Genomic DNA, 18,169 nt, shown 5'->3' with positions numbered 1-18,169 from the left:
GAACAGGGTATGTTAAGTTTGCCACGAAGTTTGTAACACCCAGAAGGAAGCGTCGGAGATCCTATAAAGGATATACATATATAAATGTATGTATGTTGAGCTGAGTCAATTTATCCATGTTCGTCTGTCTTTCTGTCCGTCTGTATATATACGAACTGGTCCCTCAGTTTTTGAGATATCGTTTTGAAATTTTGCAAACGTCATTTTCTCTTCAAGAAGCTGCTCATTTGTCAGAACTGCTGATATCGCCACTATAACATATAGCTGTTATACAAACTGAACGATCGGAATCGAGTTCTTGTATGGAAAACTTATCTTCACAAAAGTTGGCACTGGTTATGTTCTAAGATAATAATGTAATATACGAAGAAATTGTTAAGATCGGCCTACTATGGCATATAGCTGCCATACAAACTGAATGATCGGCATGCATGGGATTGCATGGGAAACTTCCTCATTTGATGATATATCTTCACGAAATTTGGTATGAGTTATTGTTCATAGAAATATTGTAATATCGGAAGAAATTGTTCAGATCGGCTCACTATAGTATATAGCTGCCATACAAACCGAACGATCGGAATCAAGGGGATTGTATGAAAAACTTTCGTATTTGACGTGGTACCATCACGAAATTTGACATGGATTATTGCTTAAGGTAAAAATAATCTCCGAAAAAAATTGTTCAGATCGGATTACTATAGCATATAGCATCCATACAAACTGAACTCGTAGTTACTAAAAGAAATGCATTTCGAAGCAGCTGAAGTTATCGTTTTTTCTTGTTTTTAATCAACATTAAAATTTTGAAATAAAAACCTCGAATATAGTTACAGACCTAAAACTTTATAGCCAAAAGAAACGTTCCATCTTCACATCCTTCGCAGGTTTGGAACTGCTGATATTTAAGGCTACCCAACAACAAATATTAGAATTGATTCTAAATTCCGTGCCCTAGTATATTTGTTCTAATACTATTTTTAATTTTTCCAGTCCTCGCACTCCCTACCCAATAGCTATCTATAATCACACATCAATTTTGAGAAAATAATTCCCCCAAAACAAGCTGAAACGTATATTTTAATATACAATCATTTATGTTGGACCATACTGACCAATAATCTCTATATGACCGAATCTCATTTTGAATTTATAGAGGAAAATTAGTATGGTTTCTTTTATGTCGACCAATACAAGAGGTTCCTTCATTGAAGGCTCATTTAGCCAGTACGACTATTATATTTACTTTATCCTTTCTTTATTCCTATTGTTATTCTTTCGACCAGTGTCTCATTGCGCCTTCCTAGTAAACTTTGTACATGAAAATAGAAAAATAGTCATACAATTGTTCCTATCATTCAACCTACTTTGTTACAAACTGTTATTCTATATATACATATATGTATGTATACATATATATTTCGAAATTCCATTCCATATCAAATACCCGACGCCACTTTAAGGTCGAAGATTAAAAAGAATTAAAAAAAGTTATAACAATATAATTATAGTAAGCGCGCATAAAATGTTTATCAAATTATGAAAGAAATGAAATCAGCTGGTAATCTTTATGTAACCTAGTTTAGTAACTACACTTGAGATTTCTTAATAACACTTCTAAGTAAGAATTAAGCCAGCTAAGTAATCAGGCAATCAGCAGACAGCAACTTTAACCGCATACACGACATTACTTCGCAACTCGTAACTATAATATTTATGTACATATGTATATTTATATCTTTACGTAAGTGGTATGGTACATAACACGCAACCACAACCTGAAACTCACGAACAAACCACACACAGCTTCCGCATTCGAGCCGCAGCTTGCGTACAAGAAGCCTTTCACGCCAACTACAACAAATACCTTTCCCCACCGCTGCTTCTACTTCTTGTTAAGACAACTACTGCTAGAAACTCGGTTGCCGGCTCCGCGTTTGTTGGTACTGTGCGAAATTGCTAGTGTTTATTGCCACGCCAACTTGGTACGGCTTTTGTTTTTGTTGCAGCTGCCCTAGTCGTGATTACTGCGACTGCATTGTTCTTTGATTGTCCGACTCTCTGTGGCGTGGAGTGATGATGAATTGGTATGGTACTGCTATTCTGACTGGTTTCAATTACCGCCGGTAACATTGGCTTCAGAACAGGTTCTAGGTTGATATTAATTTGCCAACTTTGTGATACGAATCGTTTTTATTTATTATACTTTCGGATCTTATTATTTATTTTAATTTATTATACTTCGGTCTATACTAGTTATAATAACTAATAGAGATAGATATAGATTTGAAATTTATATAACATCAAAATGATTATGATGACGAGACGAATTGAATTCCGGATGTCTGTCTGCCCGTGGTAACGATAACCTGAGTAAAAATTCAGATCATGATATTGATGAATCTTAGAACACTTATTCGTTAGCACACTGAGGAAGTTGATATTATAGATGAAGGAAATCGGACTATTGCCACGCTCAATTGCAGTTTGATAAAGAGCATCAAAGTAGGGAACTGCATATGTAATTTAAAGGCTTTTAAAAATTAGATTTGGTCTCACCATCTAAAAGGTTGGTCTGTACATATGTATGTATAGTATGTCACGAACCACCAAGGCTGTATCAACTAAACTAGCATAGCACAAGGTCTTCTAGCATCTCTTCACACAATGTGAAATGGTATTTTACTGTCAAGATGGTACGACACGGCTGAGTAGAAATCGGAGTAAACATTGGATAATGGGCACTAAAGGTGGACATAGTTGAAATCTTAAAATCTATAAATAAGGAACTACTCGACCAATTTCTCCCAAATTTGTTGCATAAAATAGTCTTATCAATCCCATAAATCAATCACCAATGAATATATCGCAATAAAACTTTTTACAAATAATGCCTTCGCGTCTTTATCTCCCTTCTAAAAATGGACCAATTCGTATGATAACGTTTTAAGCCGCTAGATACTGAATTTGTGACTCAGTGACTGACTTTTTAGTGAAAATATCGGTCATTCTGTGAGATATATTAATGAAATTTTAGCTTTTGCTTGCTTACTCGTTTAACAACAAATTTTGCTAAAACCTGTAAATGTGGCCTCGAAAATTGTGGGAATATAAAATGTTCGGTTTCAATCGCTTATTTATTTTTTTATTACATATATTCAAATCATGAAATTAAACTTTGATTATTCATATAGAAAAAGTTGTAAAAGTTTCATTAACCAAAGTAGTATTTGTGGATTAAATTTGAAATCCTTGTTTTCGAAAAGAGTTCGTTTCATCTGACAAACTATCGAGGCTATATTTTCCGCCATACCTCTTCATAATGTGGTAGTCGAAGGTTCAGGTTTTTCTGTTTGCAGGTGATCCGACAATTTATTCTCATAAAAAAAAAGATATTTTTGAACTTGGGATTTTATATAAAAACGGTGACGAACTTGACTCATTAGGGTACTGATATATAGATATATAATTTTATTATAAGGACACTTTTCAAGTATTATGCAAAGAGTAAAGAGTATTTATACTCTCTTATTTCACAACTGACAGCATTTGCACTTATTCTGCTGTCTTTTATGGAATTCCCATGTAATTGAACAGTATAACACAACACTTAAAATGTAGAACATACGATTAGCCACAGTAATTAGTCAAAAAACTATAAAGCAAGGAAACATTGGAGAATATTTAGCAAATTTGTAAAGCTTTCGCAAAGTTATGCTAATCAGACGACTCAATATTCGTGAATGTCTTAATAGTGGTTCGAGTGATCAAGTCGAGCAGTGCGACAACTGACCAGAACTTAGTTCAGTGGCTGACGCAGCGCTCCAGTGGCGCAATTGGTTAGCGCACGGTACTTATAATCAGTAACTTGTGTGTTGAGGTTGAGCAATGCCGGGGTTGTGAGTTCGAGCCTCACCTGGAGCAGCACTGGTAAATATTTTAAAAAAATTTTTACACAATAAAAATTGTTGAAATATCTTAAAAGTATGCTACGAAGGAAATTTTCAAGGAAATTGTTTTGACAAAAGGGAGGAAATATGAAAGTAACTAATATGTTTGTATAAGCATATCTGGAGAATTTATGTTCATTTATGTATGTATGTAAAACAACCAATATGTATGAATACTTCAGTGTTGTGGAAAATCTATCAACAAATTATTCTATTAAAATAGTAGTCTCCCCTTATTCGCTAATTAATATGCCGCTAATCAATCTTAGAATTGATGTACAGCATGTGTACTAGGGTGTTTCACTTAATTTATTTTTAATTTCTTCTCGAAAATTTGTTTGTGTATGGTGAAAAAAATTCTATAAAAATTGTAGCTCCTAATTTTTGAACAACGTCATTAATCAAGGAAGTATTTTAAGTCAAATTTAATGCTGACGTTTTCAGGATTTTTTTTTCAACATAAAATCTCAAGTGTCCGCAAAAAAAAACAATAAAAATATACATACTATATACTATATAGTATGTATGTATATATGTATATGAATATGTGTACTATATTAGTTTAGAGTGATTTTACAGAATTTAATTTTTTTTTTCAATATATTAAGTTTAAAGTTAATCAGTAATCTAGTTTTAATGAACATTTTTCGTAATCGTAATGATTGGTTTTTCACTTCAGTCCAATCATGTAATTAACTTAAGTACATTAAGGGGTTATATGGGTTTCCTCGGGAAAAACAGCCTTTTATCAAAAAAATTTTTCTCATATAAAAAATGAAATATTTTTTTCGAATTTTTTATTGTTACAAACGCACGCTATTAACAAAGAAATTCGAAATTTTTGGGAAAAAATATTTTAAATTCATTGCAACGCCATTTCCGGTGACCCTACTTACTTAGTCATCTAAAGTGAAAAAATACGAAAATGCGTGTTTTAGATAAAATCTTAGCTTAGAACTTGGACAAAGAAAAAAAACTGAAAATTGGATTTTTGGCAGACATTTTTACAAAAAAATGAAAAGAAAAAATACTTCGTTTAAGTCTTTAAAAACTGTATATCAAGGACCCGTGTAAAATTTCATGAAGATCGGTTGAGAGTTCTCGAGAAATTTTGCCAACCGACTTCAAAAACACAGTTTCGAGACAAATGCGTTTAAAGGCGGTGTATTTAGCCTAGCTAACCTCGAGCGTACAAATTCTCAAGGCTATATTCCCGAAACTATTACTCGGATCAACTATTACTTGAAAACTTAGAACAATACTCTAGAAGTGTTAAAGAATTTAATAAGACTATAAAAAATTAGATTTGTTGAACCCATGTAATCCCTTAAGAAAGTAAAAATCGAATCGGAGTCACAAGAAGTCGACGATATGTAAGAAGTAAAAATACATACATATCATTGATCCATCTATGAAAAAAATTTTAACATTTTATTTATCAAATTTCATAATATTTAATTATTTTATAAAAGGTGTCTACAAACATAAATATAAATTTAAAAATTTTTTTATGAAAAAATAAATATTAAATTAGGTGGAGTAGCACTACAGCAGACGACTTGTCGTACAACTGTGTCAGTGGGTCGATAACCTCTCGCTCCCGCTCTATTTTAATGCGAAAGGAAGACCACAAGTGCGCTCTTATCAGTGACGTCATATGACATTAAGTTTATTTTTAGACGTACACACATTCTTCTTCTTCTTTTTCAGCCCATATACAAAAATACATGTATGTATGTAGAATAAGAACATTCTTGTTATAGAACTAGATTCTACCATATCTTCTGCCTTCCTAATTTGCTGATTTTCTCAGTACCTTTGTATCCGTTATTTCTGCTCTCAATTCGCCCATTTTTTGCCCGATGATGACGTTTTGCAAGCCAGACGTGATTACCATACAGACGAATATGTGAATTCGTATTTATTTTTTGTTGCTTTGGGGATGTTTTTAATTTATAGAATAGCTAATCGTCTGCCCCATTTAAGTGTGTTTGTGTATGTGTGGGTTTACGTGTTTTGTTCTTGTCAATGGCACTTGCTGTTAGAGCATTGTTCTGCTTCTCGTCTCTTTCATATCTTCGCATACATTTCGTCGTGCCGATGATGATTCATCAGCTTGCTGTGGTTCTAGTGCGACATTGGCCAGACCCCCTCGCAGCGCTCCAGTGGCGCAATTGGTTAGCGCACGGTACTTATAATCAGTAACTTGTGTGTTGAGGTTGAGCAATGCCGGGGTTGTGAGTTCGAGCCTCACCTGGAGCAGCGTAATTATTTTGCAAAAGTTCTATTTTTTACTCTTTTAATTATTTATTAAAATCAAATAGCATAATTCGCCTTGTAAACTTTTGTTCGCGTGCAAATTGTTATTGGATGTAATATTTTAAATGGTTTCATTGAGCCACTTCGTAGCTGCTGGCGCTAAATACGCGCGCCATAAATAGTTCGCTAATTTGGCAAATTAAAGCCGCCTTATAACATGAATAAACAAATACAAAGGAATGCGTCGAAGTATTTTTTAATCGCATGGCTAGATAAACATTTTAATTGGCTGTAAAATATAATAAGGTTTTAATTATTATTCATTATGTTTTTACAAATATACATACTATGTACATATTTAGATAGGATATGTACTTATGTATATGTATCTCATAATATTATTAATTTTTTCGTATATATATTTTATTTAACTAAAATACGTGAACGTTTGAATTAAACATTTTATTAATTTATCCATACAAGAATTTTTTATAATATTGGTAGTATATATACATAAGTATACCAAGCAACAAACTACCGGTAAAGAATGGTGTGTAACACCATCTAAGCTATAATACCCTTCACAGGTGCGTGCTAATATAATATAATAAAAATTATAAAATATTTTTATTTTGATTTCTGTTCAATGTTAGCTGTATGCTATAGTAGTCCGATCTGAACGATATGTTCGGAGATTGCAGCGTTGCCTAGGACAATAATCGATGCTACATTGTATGTTACATGCTTTGTATGGTATAGTGGCCCGATTTCAGACAGACAGACTGCTATATGTAGCTAAATCGACTCATCTCGTTACGTTAACTAATAACGTACACACATATGGTATGTATATATGTACATATGTATATGCTTAGTCTTGCCATAAATTCTGTTATATAGTTTACATTGCATGAAGCGAGAAAAAATTTGCCGAAAAAGTGCCGATTTTTTTTATAATTTATATGCAATGTCTACTAATAAATAATAATCACTTCAGTTGTTGCTTATTAGTTTATTAGGGGAGTGTCTAAAGCTGATGATTGAAAGAGAAGTCGTCGTCTTCGCGTGTTTCGAACCAATTCAGTCATAAAACGAACGCATTCGTAGAAATTCCCTTAGAAAACAGAAAATTAATCCTAGGGATATGAATATGTCGACTATTTCTGACAACGCCCTTCTTGCATTTTATGCTTTACAGATGCAGGCGTCTTCTTCTGAATCAGTTTTTAACAAGCACAACGACAAAATCCACGCAAAATCATCTTAAGACGCAAAAAATGTTATCCCAAGGGGGTGAACGTGATCAACATCCAGCGCCTGAAATGGTTTGGTGGGTAGGGAAGGCGTTGCACTGCCTCACTTCTGTGAAAAAGGTGGGCAAAGTTGTACCAGCAAGCAGGACGTTTCAGAAGATGTTGTTAAGCAGTTAAGCAATACTCTCTTCGGTGGAAAGTATTGTATCTTTCAGAAAAATTCTGCTTCAGCATATACAGTGTGCGACAAAAAAAACCACCCGGCGGTGGATTGCAGTTGATTGACGGTCTATTTAACCGAAATGAATCAAAACATTGGAGATGATGTTTTATTGATTTCAACATTGGAGAGTTCATGTAATCTTCTTCGAAAAATTGAACTTTTGGTACAAACTTTTAGAACAAATATAACTTAACAAAAAATTATACAAAATGCCGTTAATTTTTATTTTTACGTTGCAAATCTTTATTCTGGTTTCGACAAAACAACCCTTGTCTCTCAACTAAAATTTTTTAATTGCTGTCAAATTCGTTCAAAATTTGCATGTCAATGTTGACAAATTTTCAGAAATTTTGTCAATTTAACGGGGTCTCCGACGTTTTCATCAGGGTAAGTTATTAAAATTTTATTTTTAATAATAATATTTTATTATAAATTTATTGAAATCTCTTCATTTCTTGTTTAAGTTATTAAGTTTGAAAAAGTACATTACTTCCGCCTCAAAAAGTTATCGATAAATATATTTGTTAAGTTAAGAGATGAAATCAAGAAAGTTTTTTTTTGTATAATCTTCACGAATTAAAGTTTGGAAGAAATGATCTAACTGCTTTGATATTTAATGCTATTCATCATACTATCAAAAAAACAGTCAAACTCATATGTTAAACAGCGCAAGACTTCAGGACCGAACTTTTGCGACAAACAAAAGCAAGTCATCGGCGTTGTCAAATAATTAAAAATAACCAATTTTCAAATATTAATGATCTAAAACATTTTCTGTCACTGCAGTGAAGACAATTACACACTGCTTGAAGACAGGCATTCCGATAAAAGTAAAAAAAAACGGTTTTTTGAAATTAAAGCGCGTCAATGTAAGAATAAAAAAGTATTTTCATTTAGAAAGACCATATGTATTTTAACGAATATTTTTAGATTGGAAAAGTCAATTGTCATTTAAAATGAGATTGAAAAATTGTTTTGTTTGGTGGTATAGGCAAGCAAAAGCGGGTGTGTAAATCATTGTCTCCCAAACACAGAATACCATTTATAACCACAACAAAGAACGCTAAAAGGTACGTTAAAGCGTAAACACGTAAATATGGTGGAGACAATGTATAGCTGTGATGGTTTACATTTGTCATATTGCATTATTGACAAAGAGATAAATTTAATACATTGAAAGATAATGACAAATGCTTGATAGCTAAAAATAAAATGGACATTTCAGTTGTTGATACCATTTTGAATCTCCGGACCTAAACCCGATCACGTTATAAAACAAGCATGACAACAACGACGATGTCAAGAGATGGAAGCAACAGCAAAACCATCAAGAAAAGAGATTTGGCAAGTGTTTGACAGGAGGTATGGGCTCCAAATTAATATGTGTTGCAGTTGAAATGAGCTTTAATTGATTTATCAACATATCGATAATTAGATTTTTAAACAAAAAGATTTACAACAAAATATTTGATCAAAAGTTGAGCATTTAAAATGAAATATTTATGTTTCTTTAATATTCCATTTTAGCAAGAGATTATTTTTAAAAAAGCCATTTTCAATAATACATTTGAAGGAATTGAACAAATAATTTTTCGGACATCCACTTTAATTTTTTTTTTTTTTTTTTTATTTTAATTTAGTAACTTATTCAAACTAAAACTCAAATTTTTGGCTCAAAACAAATTCTTGGATAAAACCGTAAATATATCATACATTTTAAAAATTTTTATAATTTTCAAGAATACATGAATGCTCAATAACTTTTGATAAATTGTTGGATATTGTTCTTATCATGTGACCATTTGTCTGTTTTTATCCAGTTAAATATTTTCGATGGATAAATTTTCGTAAGTTTGTCGCTTAAGCTGTACGTACATTAGCAAAACCACCCGGCGGTGGATTGAAAGCAGTTGATTGACGGTCTAGAAGTCCAGAAATGAATCTATCGGATTACAGTTTGTGATCAGAGTTGGAGATCATGATCTTTTGAATACCCAACAGAAATTTGGAGAGTCTCAAAAAATCTTTGGTTCGACCAAAATTAAAGCTAAATAATTTTTGAGCGGCTTTGGTGTGGTTTTTTTTGGTTTCGGCTCGCTTTTTCCCTCCATTCATACTTATTTGCATATCTAACTCATAAACCCATGTCTCATCGGCAGTAATAATGCTCTTCCTGAATGTGGGATTGGAATTCGCACGATCAAGCATGTACAAAGAGACCTGTTTATGACGAGTCGAGCAAGAATGCGTTTCATAACCAAAATATTTGCCAAAATCATTCGCTTAGGCTAGCGAGAGATGTCGAGTTCTCTTGTCGTCTCTCTTACCCTTGCCTAACGATTTTCAAACACTATATTCTTAATTTTTTTTTATTGTTTTATCAGTTGAGGAGGTCAAAAGTCGTTCAAAATTAGGCATGTCTTCAACAATCTCTCGACCTTCTTTGAAAGCTTTGTACCAATCGTAGAGAATATATGTTATATAACTTATGACAGGTCTAAGTGTATTACTTTACGGGGTCTCCGACGTTTTCTGTTCAGGGTATAATAATAAGTTACTTCTTATGTTTATTTTTAATAATTAACCACACGTTTATTTTATTATAAACCACAATTTTATTTAAAAAATTCTCTCACGTTTTCTCTTCAATAGGTTCCAAAAGTTTCATGCCCTTAATTTAGAGCTAAAACTATTAACCTTTTAGACTCATATTAGTGTTGCATTTTATTCACACCTTACAGTATCTACTTCCGCGTTTCATTCAAGTGTATGCTATACTATATAATATACATATATACATACTACCATATCATATATACATTTATTTAGGTATGTTGATACACACTTTTGAAAGTTTTTATTTGCGAGAAAAGTAATTGTCATCTTCACTAATTAAGAGCCGTGAGATCAGTGGCATTAGTTACTAAGAGGAAAGTATCAACAAATACCTTTCCTATCAAAACAATTTCTTCAGCCAATGACCATTAAATCATTAAAGCAAACAATCAAAAACACTGAAATATATAACAAATATGTACATGTATAGTACATTTATACATATGTATACTTACAATAGATTTAAACTCACAAATAGTAATTAGAACTGAGTAGCTTCATAGAAAAATAAAAGCCGAAGCGCCCGCTTTTAGCAGATAAAAAATTCCAAAAACGCTGCGTCATTTAATGATTGACAACCAACAAATTGTAAAAGGTCAAAGAAACAACAACAGAAAAGTTGGTATATAGTATATTTCCAAATACCATGCTTACTTTAGTGCTGTGAAAAAAGTAATCGGTTCAAGTTCTTTTTGATTATGACTTTTTAGTGTCAAAACGCCTCCAAATTGCTAATAATATTATTTTTTTGAAATATGCCGTTTTCTTGCTAATCTATAGTATCTAATGCTAAATTATAGTTAATTATAAGTGCGAAGAAAAATTTCATAAACATATCATAAATCAATTTGCACAAAAAACAGTGAAGACTCATTGTCTCAGAGTCCACTAATGAGCTTCAAAGCAAAACAACATCGGTGGATAACATATTCACACATAAAAAATTATTAAAAAATATGCAAATACGGCAAAATTGAATGCATCAATCACTACAACAACAACATAATGTTTTATGAAGACGCATGCGCATCAGCCGTCAGCGTTTGCATGCCTCCAAAGGCGCTAATTGGGTAAGTGCATTTCTGGTTTTTGGCCATTACAACGCTTGCCAATAGGCATAACAGAGTTTTCCGTTATAAGAAATACTTCAATATTCATGTGCATCGACATAAAAATATAAATATGTACATGTATTTGAGTTCACATAGCGATATCGCATGTTGCTTCAAGCCGTTTTGAGCGGTGCATTGAAAACATAAAAGCCTGCTGCCTCCTCTGAATGGCAGTTGATTGTGAGATGAGAAACTCTTTTATGGCAAAAATTTACAATTATGTCTATATTGTCTTTCAAAGGCCAATGGCTTTTGGAAAACATAATTTTTAGCTTCAAAATGTTGTAGTTTTCCGCACAAAAGTCAATTAAGGTTTTACTTTTAAAGCAAATTTCAATAGCAGTGGAAATGAGATGAGGCAAAGCTACCACAGAACGACAATGATTTTGGTACCGCTAAAATGAAAAAGTTACGTTTAGTTTAAATGCCAGCTTTAAGTTTTTCGTTACATAAATCGAGAAATTGTGTTGAAAAGTATTTAAAATATGGACCAGTTTATTTTAATGCCTGAAATGAAAAATACACGAAAATTTAGTATACCCAAGTGGTTCAAAGGTCGAGGTATCTAATCAATTTACTGAAAACATATGGAGAAAAAAGTGAAGGGGTTGTTGAAACTTCTACCATCTCTGTATTCGACAAATTTGATAATTTTGAAAGATATTGTTTCACAGGAGAGGTCTTTTACATACACAAATTTCCTATTTTTTCCTAATACTCGTATCCTATACTTGAAGTTGACTTATGGCATATCTTTCTTAAAATAATAACAAATTAATAAAGTTATTCCATAAATTATGCAACCATTAGCTGAATGTCAGGATTTCAATACTTTTATTTATATTTCAGTTTTTCCTGTTCCTATTACCTTTATGACAAAATATTTCTGCAAAACATTGTAGCAGAGCACCAGGACTCTCTGAGAACTCCGGGCTCCGTATTGTCCCCGATTTTTAAAAAAAATAAAAATTGTTCAGAGTATATTCTAGCTGTAATTAATTATAATCATAATTTTCTCTTGAAAATCTGATTGTATTCAATATAAAGGTTTCGAAAGTAATGTGAACCATTATAGACCAGAGTATAAGTATCGTACCACACTACTGGTCCTAGTGGCGAAAAACTTGTTGTATTTTTAAGATATCCGAGTGCGTTAAATGCGTCTGAACTCTCCTGTTGGTCGTGAAATCAAAGCCACACAGATGTAAAATGAAATTCGTCCATCGGAAAAGGCGCCATTTGGTGCATTTTGACATAAAAAAGACTCATTTGATTTTTTAAGAAGAAAATTAACCAACCGTCAATTAAAATCTGTAAGAGTTTATTATTATGGTAAAGTATTCCTTCAATGTCGACATTCCATATAGTGGTAGCGGTGGTTAAACATCTGGATAATCTCCGGCACAAATGCAATGACAGCACAAATGGTCTACGTCAAATGATTTGCTTCCATGAGTTTAGAGTTGGCTGAGCAGAAAACGGAAGAAGGTGGAAGAAAGAGTATCACTCACCATAGGGGAATGTGACATTATTTCACAGCCGCAGCTGAATATCTGGGAGTAATATTGAAATCCAAATTGAAATTTAAGGAACACCTGGCGTATACTTCGGGTAAAGCAAACAAAATATATAATGCTCTATCAAGAATGATGACCGATGGGAGCTGCGCGCGTTCCAGCCGGCGAGCTTTAGTAGCAAAAGCAATGAGTTCAGTAATATTGTATGCAGCACCAATATGGATACAGGCACTAAGGGAGACGAATTCGCGGGACTGGACCAGCTATCGGAGCCTTCTGGTGGCAAATCTCAACCAAAAGACGGTGAACCCACAGACTAATTCCGGGCATCCATTCGTGGATATATAGGCCACTTGAGGACCACGACTTTCCATTACGATCTTAGTCTGTACTGTCCGACGTGTACAGAATGCATAGAAGACTCTGAGCACGTATCAATCAATGCCCTTGTTTTTCAAATGTAAGGGAAAAGTTAAAAACCTCACTTGGCAGTAGTTTTTCGGTGGAAAATTTGACAGCATTCATGTGTCAGTCCACTGGTAAATGGAAAGCTGTGATCGAAGCTTCAACTGTATTTATGATAAAAGTAAGACACATATAATATATTAGGCGGACAGTCCATATAATAGATGAGACTTAAAGTATTTCTTTCTATCTGGTTGTTCCGTGGGATATATATATGAGTTGGGAGTAGATTAAGTTTAGCGGATTAAAGTTTCACACTGCGTCTTTCGATGCTTTCTCCTACTATAAAAAAAACGTTCCATGTACTAAAATTTCAAATATTTTTCCAACAGATTGTTATACCAACTACCCAACTCAAGCCGAGTCACCCCAACAGTATTTCACCAAATTCCTTTGATTTATAGTGCTATAAAAACACCAGTGGACCAGTGGGGTCTGAAAGAATTTCTTTACTGCTTGTATGATTAGTCTATAAACAAATCTATTTTACGAATTCCTAAGTGTGTTAAGCAAGTATGTCAAAGAACTCGCTCTATTGAAATTTAATTACCTTCATTAAGTAGATGTCGTGATCTATGAAGCCATGCAAATAGTTTTTGAATTTGACTTTGATACTAGCACAATTATAACGGTATTAATTTAATCGCGTTATCCGAATAAATTGAACTGCTGTGATATATTTATATACATACATATATAGAACAACAAATGCATATATTCACCTAACTTAATTATATTTTATGGTGTGTGCAGACAGGTTATTAAAAATACTTGGACAAAGATTTGTATTAAACTGAATTGTTGATGCTGCCAAAGTAGTCAGCCTTGAGCCAAGAACGCGTTTCTGGTTGCCGATACAAAAATTCTTATAGTCGATGAAGTATTTTTGTTTTTGCAGTGTCTTACTCGTATTACGAATGCCCAGTACCCAGCGGCAACATTCCGCACAGCAGGTGCTTTTGTCATTGAAAGTGAATGGGTGCTTACAAAATGCTTACAAGTACTCAAGTGGCGGCGAATAAAAAATTAGAATAACACCATGCTAGTACATATACAAACATACATACACCATTTATGTACATATACTTATATACATAGATATATATCTTATTTTCCGATATATATTTTAAACCTTTTCATTTAATTCCCTCATGATTGATGAACATGTTGCAAGTATCCGCCAATTGTACTTAGGTAATCATTCCTATACCGTTATTTTTGCATTTTCAGGGCGTTCAGAGCAATCCGAGTGGACATCGCGATTCAACCGGAAATGGCTTAAATGCGCAAGCGCAGCCGCAGAAAGTTTATCACAACGCGCGTTGTGCGCGCCACCACAAACCACATCACAATCATAGCCACAACAGTAACAACAACAACAGCAGCAACCACAACAGCAGCAGCAATAACACCAACAGTATTGCCAATGGCAACAATAACAACAACAACAGCAATAACAATGGTGTTCTTGCGAATGGTGCGACGCCGAATGGTCTTACCGACTTGTGTCACCATCAGTTGGCCAATCCACCCGCACATGGACATGGACACAATCACACACACACAAACGGCGGCGGACATCGAAGAAAATCGGAGTCAGTGCTATCTACAGATTCGGATATACGTTTCACCCGTCGCAAGCTGGGCGATAGTCAGAAGTGTGGTTGTGCTGTGATAGCGGGATTTCTAGTCGCCCTCCTTGTGGCCGGCGCTTTCGTTTATGTTGGTTGTAAGTGTGAAAAAGCTTATAACAAATTCAGATTAGTTAAACAATCTTCTGACATTTTAGATACATATTTCCGCCCTGAACCGCTACCAGATCGGACTTTCCGCGGTAAATTTCTGGTAATGAACGATAAGTGGTCCATGGAGTTGGCAGATCAGAATTCATTGAGATTTAATCACAAAGCACGTGACTTCCGCGAGCGCATTAATTTGATTGTAAAACGTTCCGATTTACGTGAGGCTTACGAAGGCAGCGAGATATTGGCGCTGGATGGGTAAATTTGTGTTTTTTCATAACCATTCCAATATGATAATATATAATAATTTTTCTACAAATCACAGCACGGAGGATATCAATGAGGTTGTTGTGCATTTCAACCTTATATTTGATCCATATGCCGGTCTGGTATCGACTGCCGATCTCTTGGCACTCTTCGCTGAGGAGATTAACGAACCGAATCGCAAATATTTTGCCAATATGACCGTTGATCCACAGAGTTTAACGATCAAAGAAGTTACCGGCCTCATTGAAGAACCTGTTATGTCTTCTTCACCACTCGGTGGAGAAGATGATACTACCGAGATAATTACTACCACGCCGAAGCCACCGCGCCGTTGTGAACCGCTCAAATTGAACTACTGCCGTTCAATCGGTTACAATATCACGACTTATCCAAATTTCCTGGGGCATCATTCGTTTGAGGAGGTACAAGCGGACGTGATTGCTTTTCGCGAATTAGTCGATGCCGAGTGTTTTCGTGAAGCTTTCGATTTTGTTTGCCGCTTACTGCAACCACCTTGTGATACACATGGTTCATTCGAACCGACGCCGGGTGTGATGTGTCGCGAATATTGTCAGCTCTTCATGAGGGGCTGCGGTAGTCGTTTGCCTGCACGTTTCAAGCGATTTTTCGATTGTGAAACTTTTCCGGAATCGACGGGCATACAGAGTTGTCATAACAAGCCACATTGCGCACACGATTTACAGAACAATGCACAAAGTCCGCGTCTCTGTGACGGTTTCGTGGACTGCCCGGATTTCTCTGATGAACGCACTTGTACTTTCTGTACGGCGAATTCATTATATTGTGGTAGAGGGCGCGCTTGTGTGCCACGTAAGGCGCGTTGCGATGGCAAGGCTGATTGTCCAGATGGTTCGGATGAAAAAGATTGTCGTAAGTATTAAAGAAATAGAGTGCAAATACGAACGAAGTGTGACGCAGGCAATATTTGAGCTTGTTTTTTAAATTTACAGTTGCTATAGCACCACTAGCTGCCGATCTCTTAAAGCCCGAGCCGATGGTGCCCTATTTACCACGCTTCCACTCAGAAGGTTTCGCGGTATTTTCCGAAAAGGGTGTTGTGGGAAAATTGTGCGCAGAAGGTCTGGAAGCAGATAGCAAATTAATAGTACGTCAAACTGTGGCAGAATCGCTTTGCAAATCCCTCGGCTATGAGTAAGTAAAAGAAGTGATATTTTTTTAAAATTTGATTTTAACTTTCCATTCAAATTCGTGCAGATCCGTAGAAATATTTGAGGTGCGCAACGATACAGAACAAGTAGAAGATTACGTGCGTGTGCTGGATCCTCACGCGCCGGAGATATCTTTTATACGCACCCACTGTCAGAAGCGGCAGGTACTCTACGTCGGCTGTGGTGAGCTGCAGTGTGGGGTGCAGTCGGTATTATCGCCCAAACAATATCTGTCGTTGCCAAAGATGTCCTCACCTGGTGATTGGCCTTGGTTGGTGGCGCTCTATCGCGAGGACATACATGTGTGTGATGGAACACTGGTTCGTATATAGTCTTCCGTGTTAATTACTCGTTTATTAATTGATATATACATTTTACTCCAGATATCTCGCGATTGGGTGCTTACTACCGAATCGTGTTTCCAAGGACAACCACGGGCCACTTGGATGGCTATATTTGGCGCCGTGCGTCTATCATCCAACGCACCTTGGACTCAGCGTCGTCGTATTATTGGTTTGATAAAGAGTCCCGTAGAAGGCTCCACAGCGGCATTAATTCGACTTGAGACACCTGTTAATTTCTCGGATCACGTGCGCCCTATATGCCTACCCGATGAACTGCAGCGCAAACAGGATCAGCTAGCGAAACGTCGCGCTTTTGTACCCAAAGCTGAGCGTCTAGAGGGTAAACGTCCACAGCCGAAGGTACCGCCCACTCCTAGCGCTGTCCAACGTCATTTGGCAGAATCACAAAAGTTCTTCGTATCACCGGCGGTGGAACAGGAACCAGTTGATACGCACAGCAGTAGCAGCTCGGAAAGTAGAGAGGAATATTCACGATATGATTTCGATCACTCTGAAGCGGCCGCCTCACAAATGCCGCATGCCGAAGCGCTGACCCAAACGGTAGAGCAACAATTCAATGAATATCCGTTGCCGGACAGTGCGCCACAAGTACATTACTACAGTGGCGCTGCATCATCTGCTGGGCGTTATGCGCCTGTGCCTGTGGCGACTGGCGGTGTCGGTGTTGCAGGTCGAACGCCAATCGGAGGTGTGAATAGCAAAACATCAACGCCGCCGCCTAGAGTTGAAGAAATCTGGACAAACTGCAATACACTAGGCTGGTCTAGACAACGTGATCATCTGCAGCGAGTACAGCTGAAAATCGGTGATATGGCACCATGTGAGAATATTTCCATAGCGACGGTAAACAGTATGTGCACCGAGGCGACATATCAGAAGCATGATTGCACGGTAAGTTGAATCGAAAAATATTACAGCTTTAAATTTTTACTTATAAAAAACTCTCGAAGCGTTGACATGATTAAAGCTAATTGCTGAAAGCGTGGACAGGTTTAATAACAGTAAGATGGGAGGAGAATCTGTTATTATAGTATCGTATCCTTTAACTCTCAAAAGTAAAAATATATATTTATTGGAGATTTATCAATTAAGACCATGGGTGAAACTCATGTAATATATGACTTACTGTTTTTGTTTGTTAAAGGATTTCGGACGTCCTTAGGCTTGGGTTGGTCCCCAAAAGGATACGTCATAGATCTTATAAAATATA

The 18,169-nt window shown here is 35.5% G+C and overlaps 1 protein-coding gene and 2 non-coding genes across 4 annotated transcripts in view; all 3 read left to right on the top strand.

The window, feature by feature from the left end:
• Positions 1-18,169, top strand: part of LOC126760339 (farnesol dehydrogenase-like) — an 89,974-nt gene that overhangs the window by 58,994 nt on the left and 12,811 nt on the right. For both annotated transcript variants that reach the window (XM_050475913.1, XM_050475912.1), the window contains exons 3-8: positions 14,626-15,124; positions 15,185-15,395; positions 15,463-16,295; positions 16,376-16,577; positions 16,641-16,914; positions 16,978-17,850. In XM_050475913.1, coding sequence (XP_050331870.1) covers positions 14,626-15,124; positions 15,185-15,395; positions 15,463-16,295; positions 16,376-16,577; positions 16,641-16,914; positions 16,978-17,850 — 2,892 coding nt within the window. The remainder of the gene's footprint in view (positions 1-14,625; positions 15,125-15,184; positions 15,396-15,462; positions 16,296-16,375; positions 16,578-16,640; positions 16,915-16,977; positions 17,851-18,169) is intronic.
• Trnai-uau (transfer RNA isoleucine (anticodon UAU)) lies at positions 3,822-3,924 on the top strand. The gene is made up of 2 exons: positions 3,822-3,859; positions 3,889-3,924. It is a non-coding gene; the product is annotated as a tRNA-Ile (tRNA).
• Positions 6,110-6,212, top strand: Trnai-uau (transfer RNA isoleucine (anticodon UAU)). The gene is made up of 2 exons: positions 6,110-6,147; positions 6,177-6,212. It is a non-coding gene; the product is annotated as a tRNA-Ile (tRNA).

Source organism: Bactrocera neohumeralis, chromosome 5, assembly GCF_024586455.1.
Source record: "Bactrocera neohumeralis isolate Rockhampton chromosome 5, APGP_CSIRO_Bneo_wtdbg2-racon-allhic-juicebox.fasta_v2, whole genome shotgun sequence".
Taxonomy (NCBI): Eukaryota; Metazoa; Arthropoda; class Insecta; order Diptera; family Tephritidae; genus Bactrocera; species Bactrocera neohumeralis.
The sequence above is the reverse complement of the archived record's forward strand: the minus strand, read 5'-3'. Positions and strand labels throughout refer to the sequence as shown.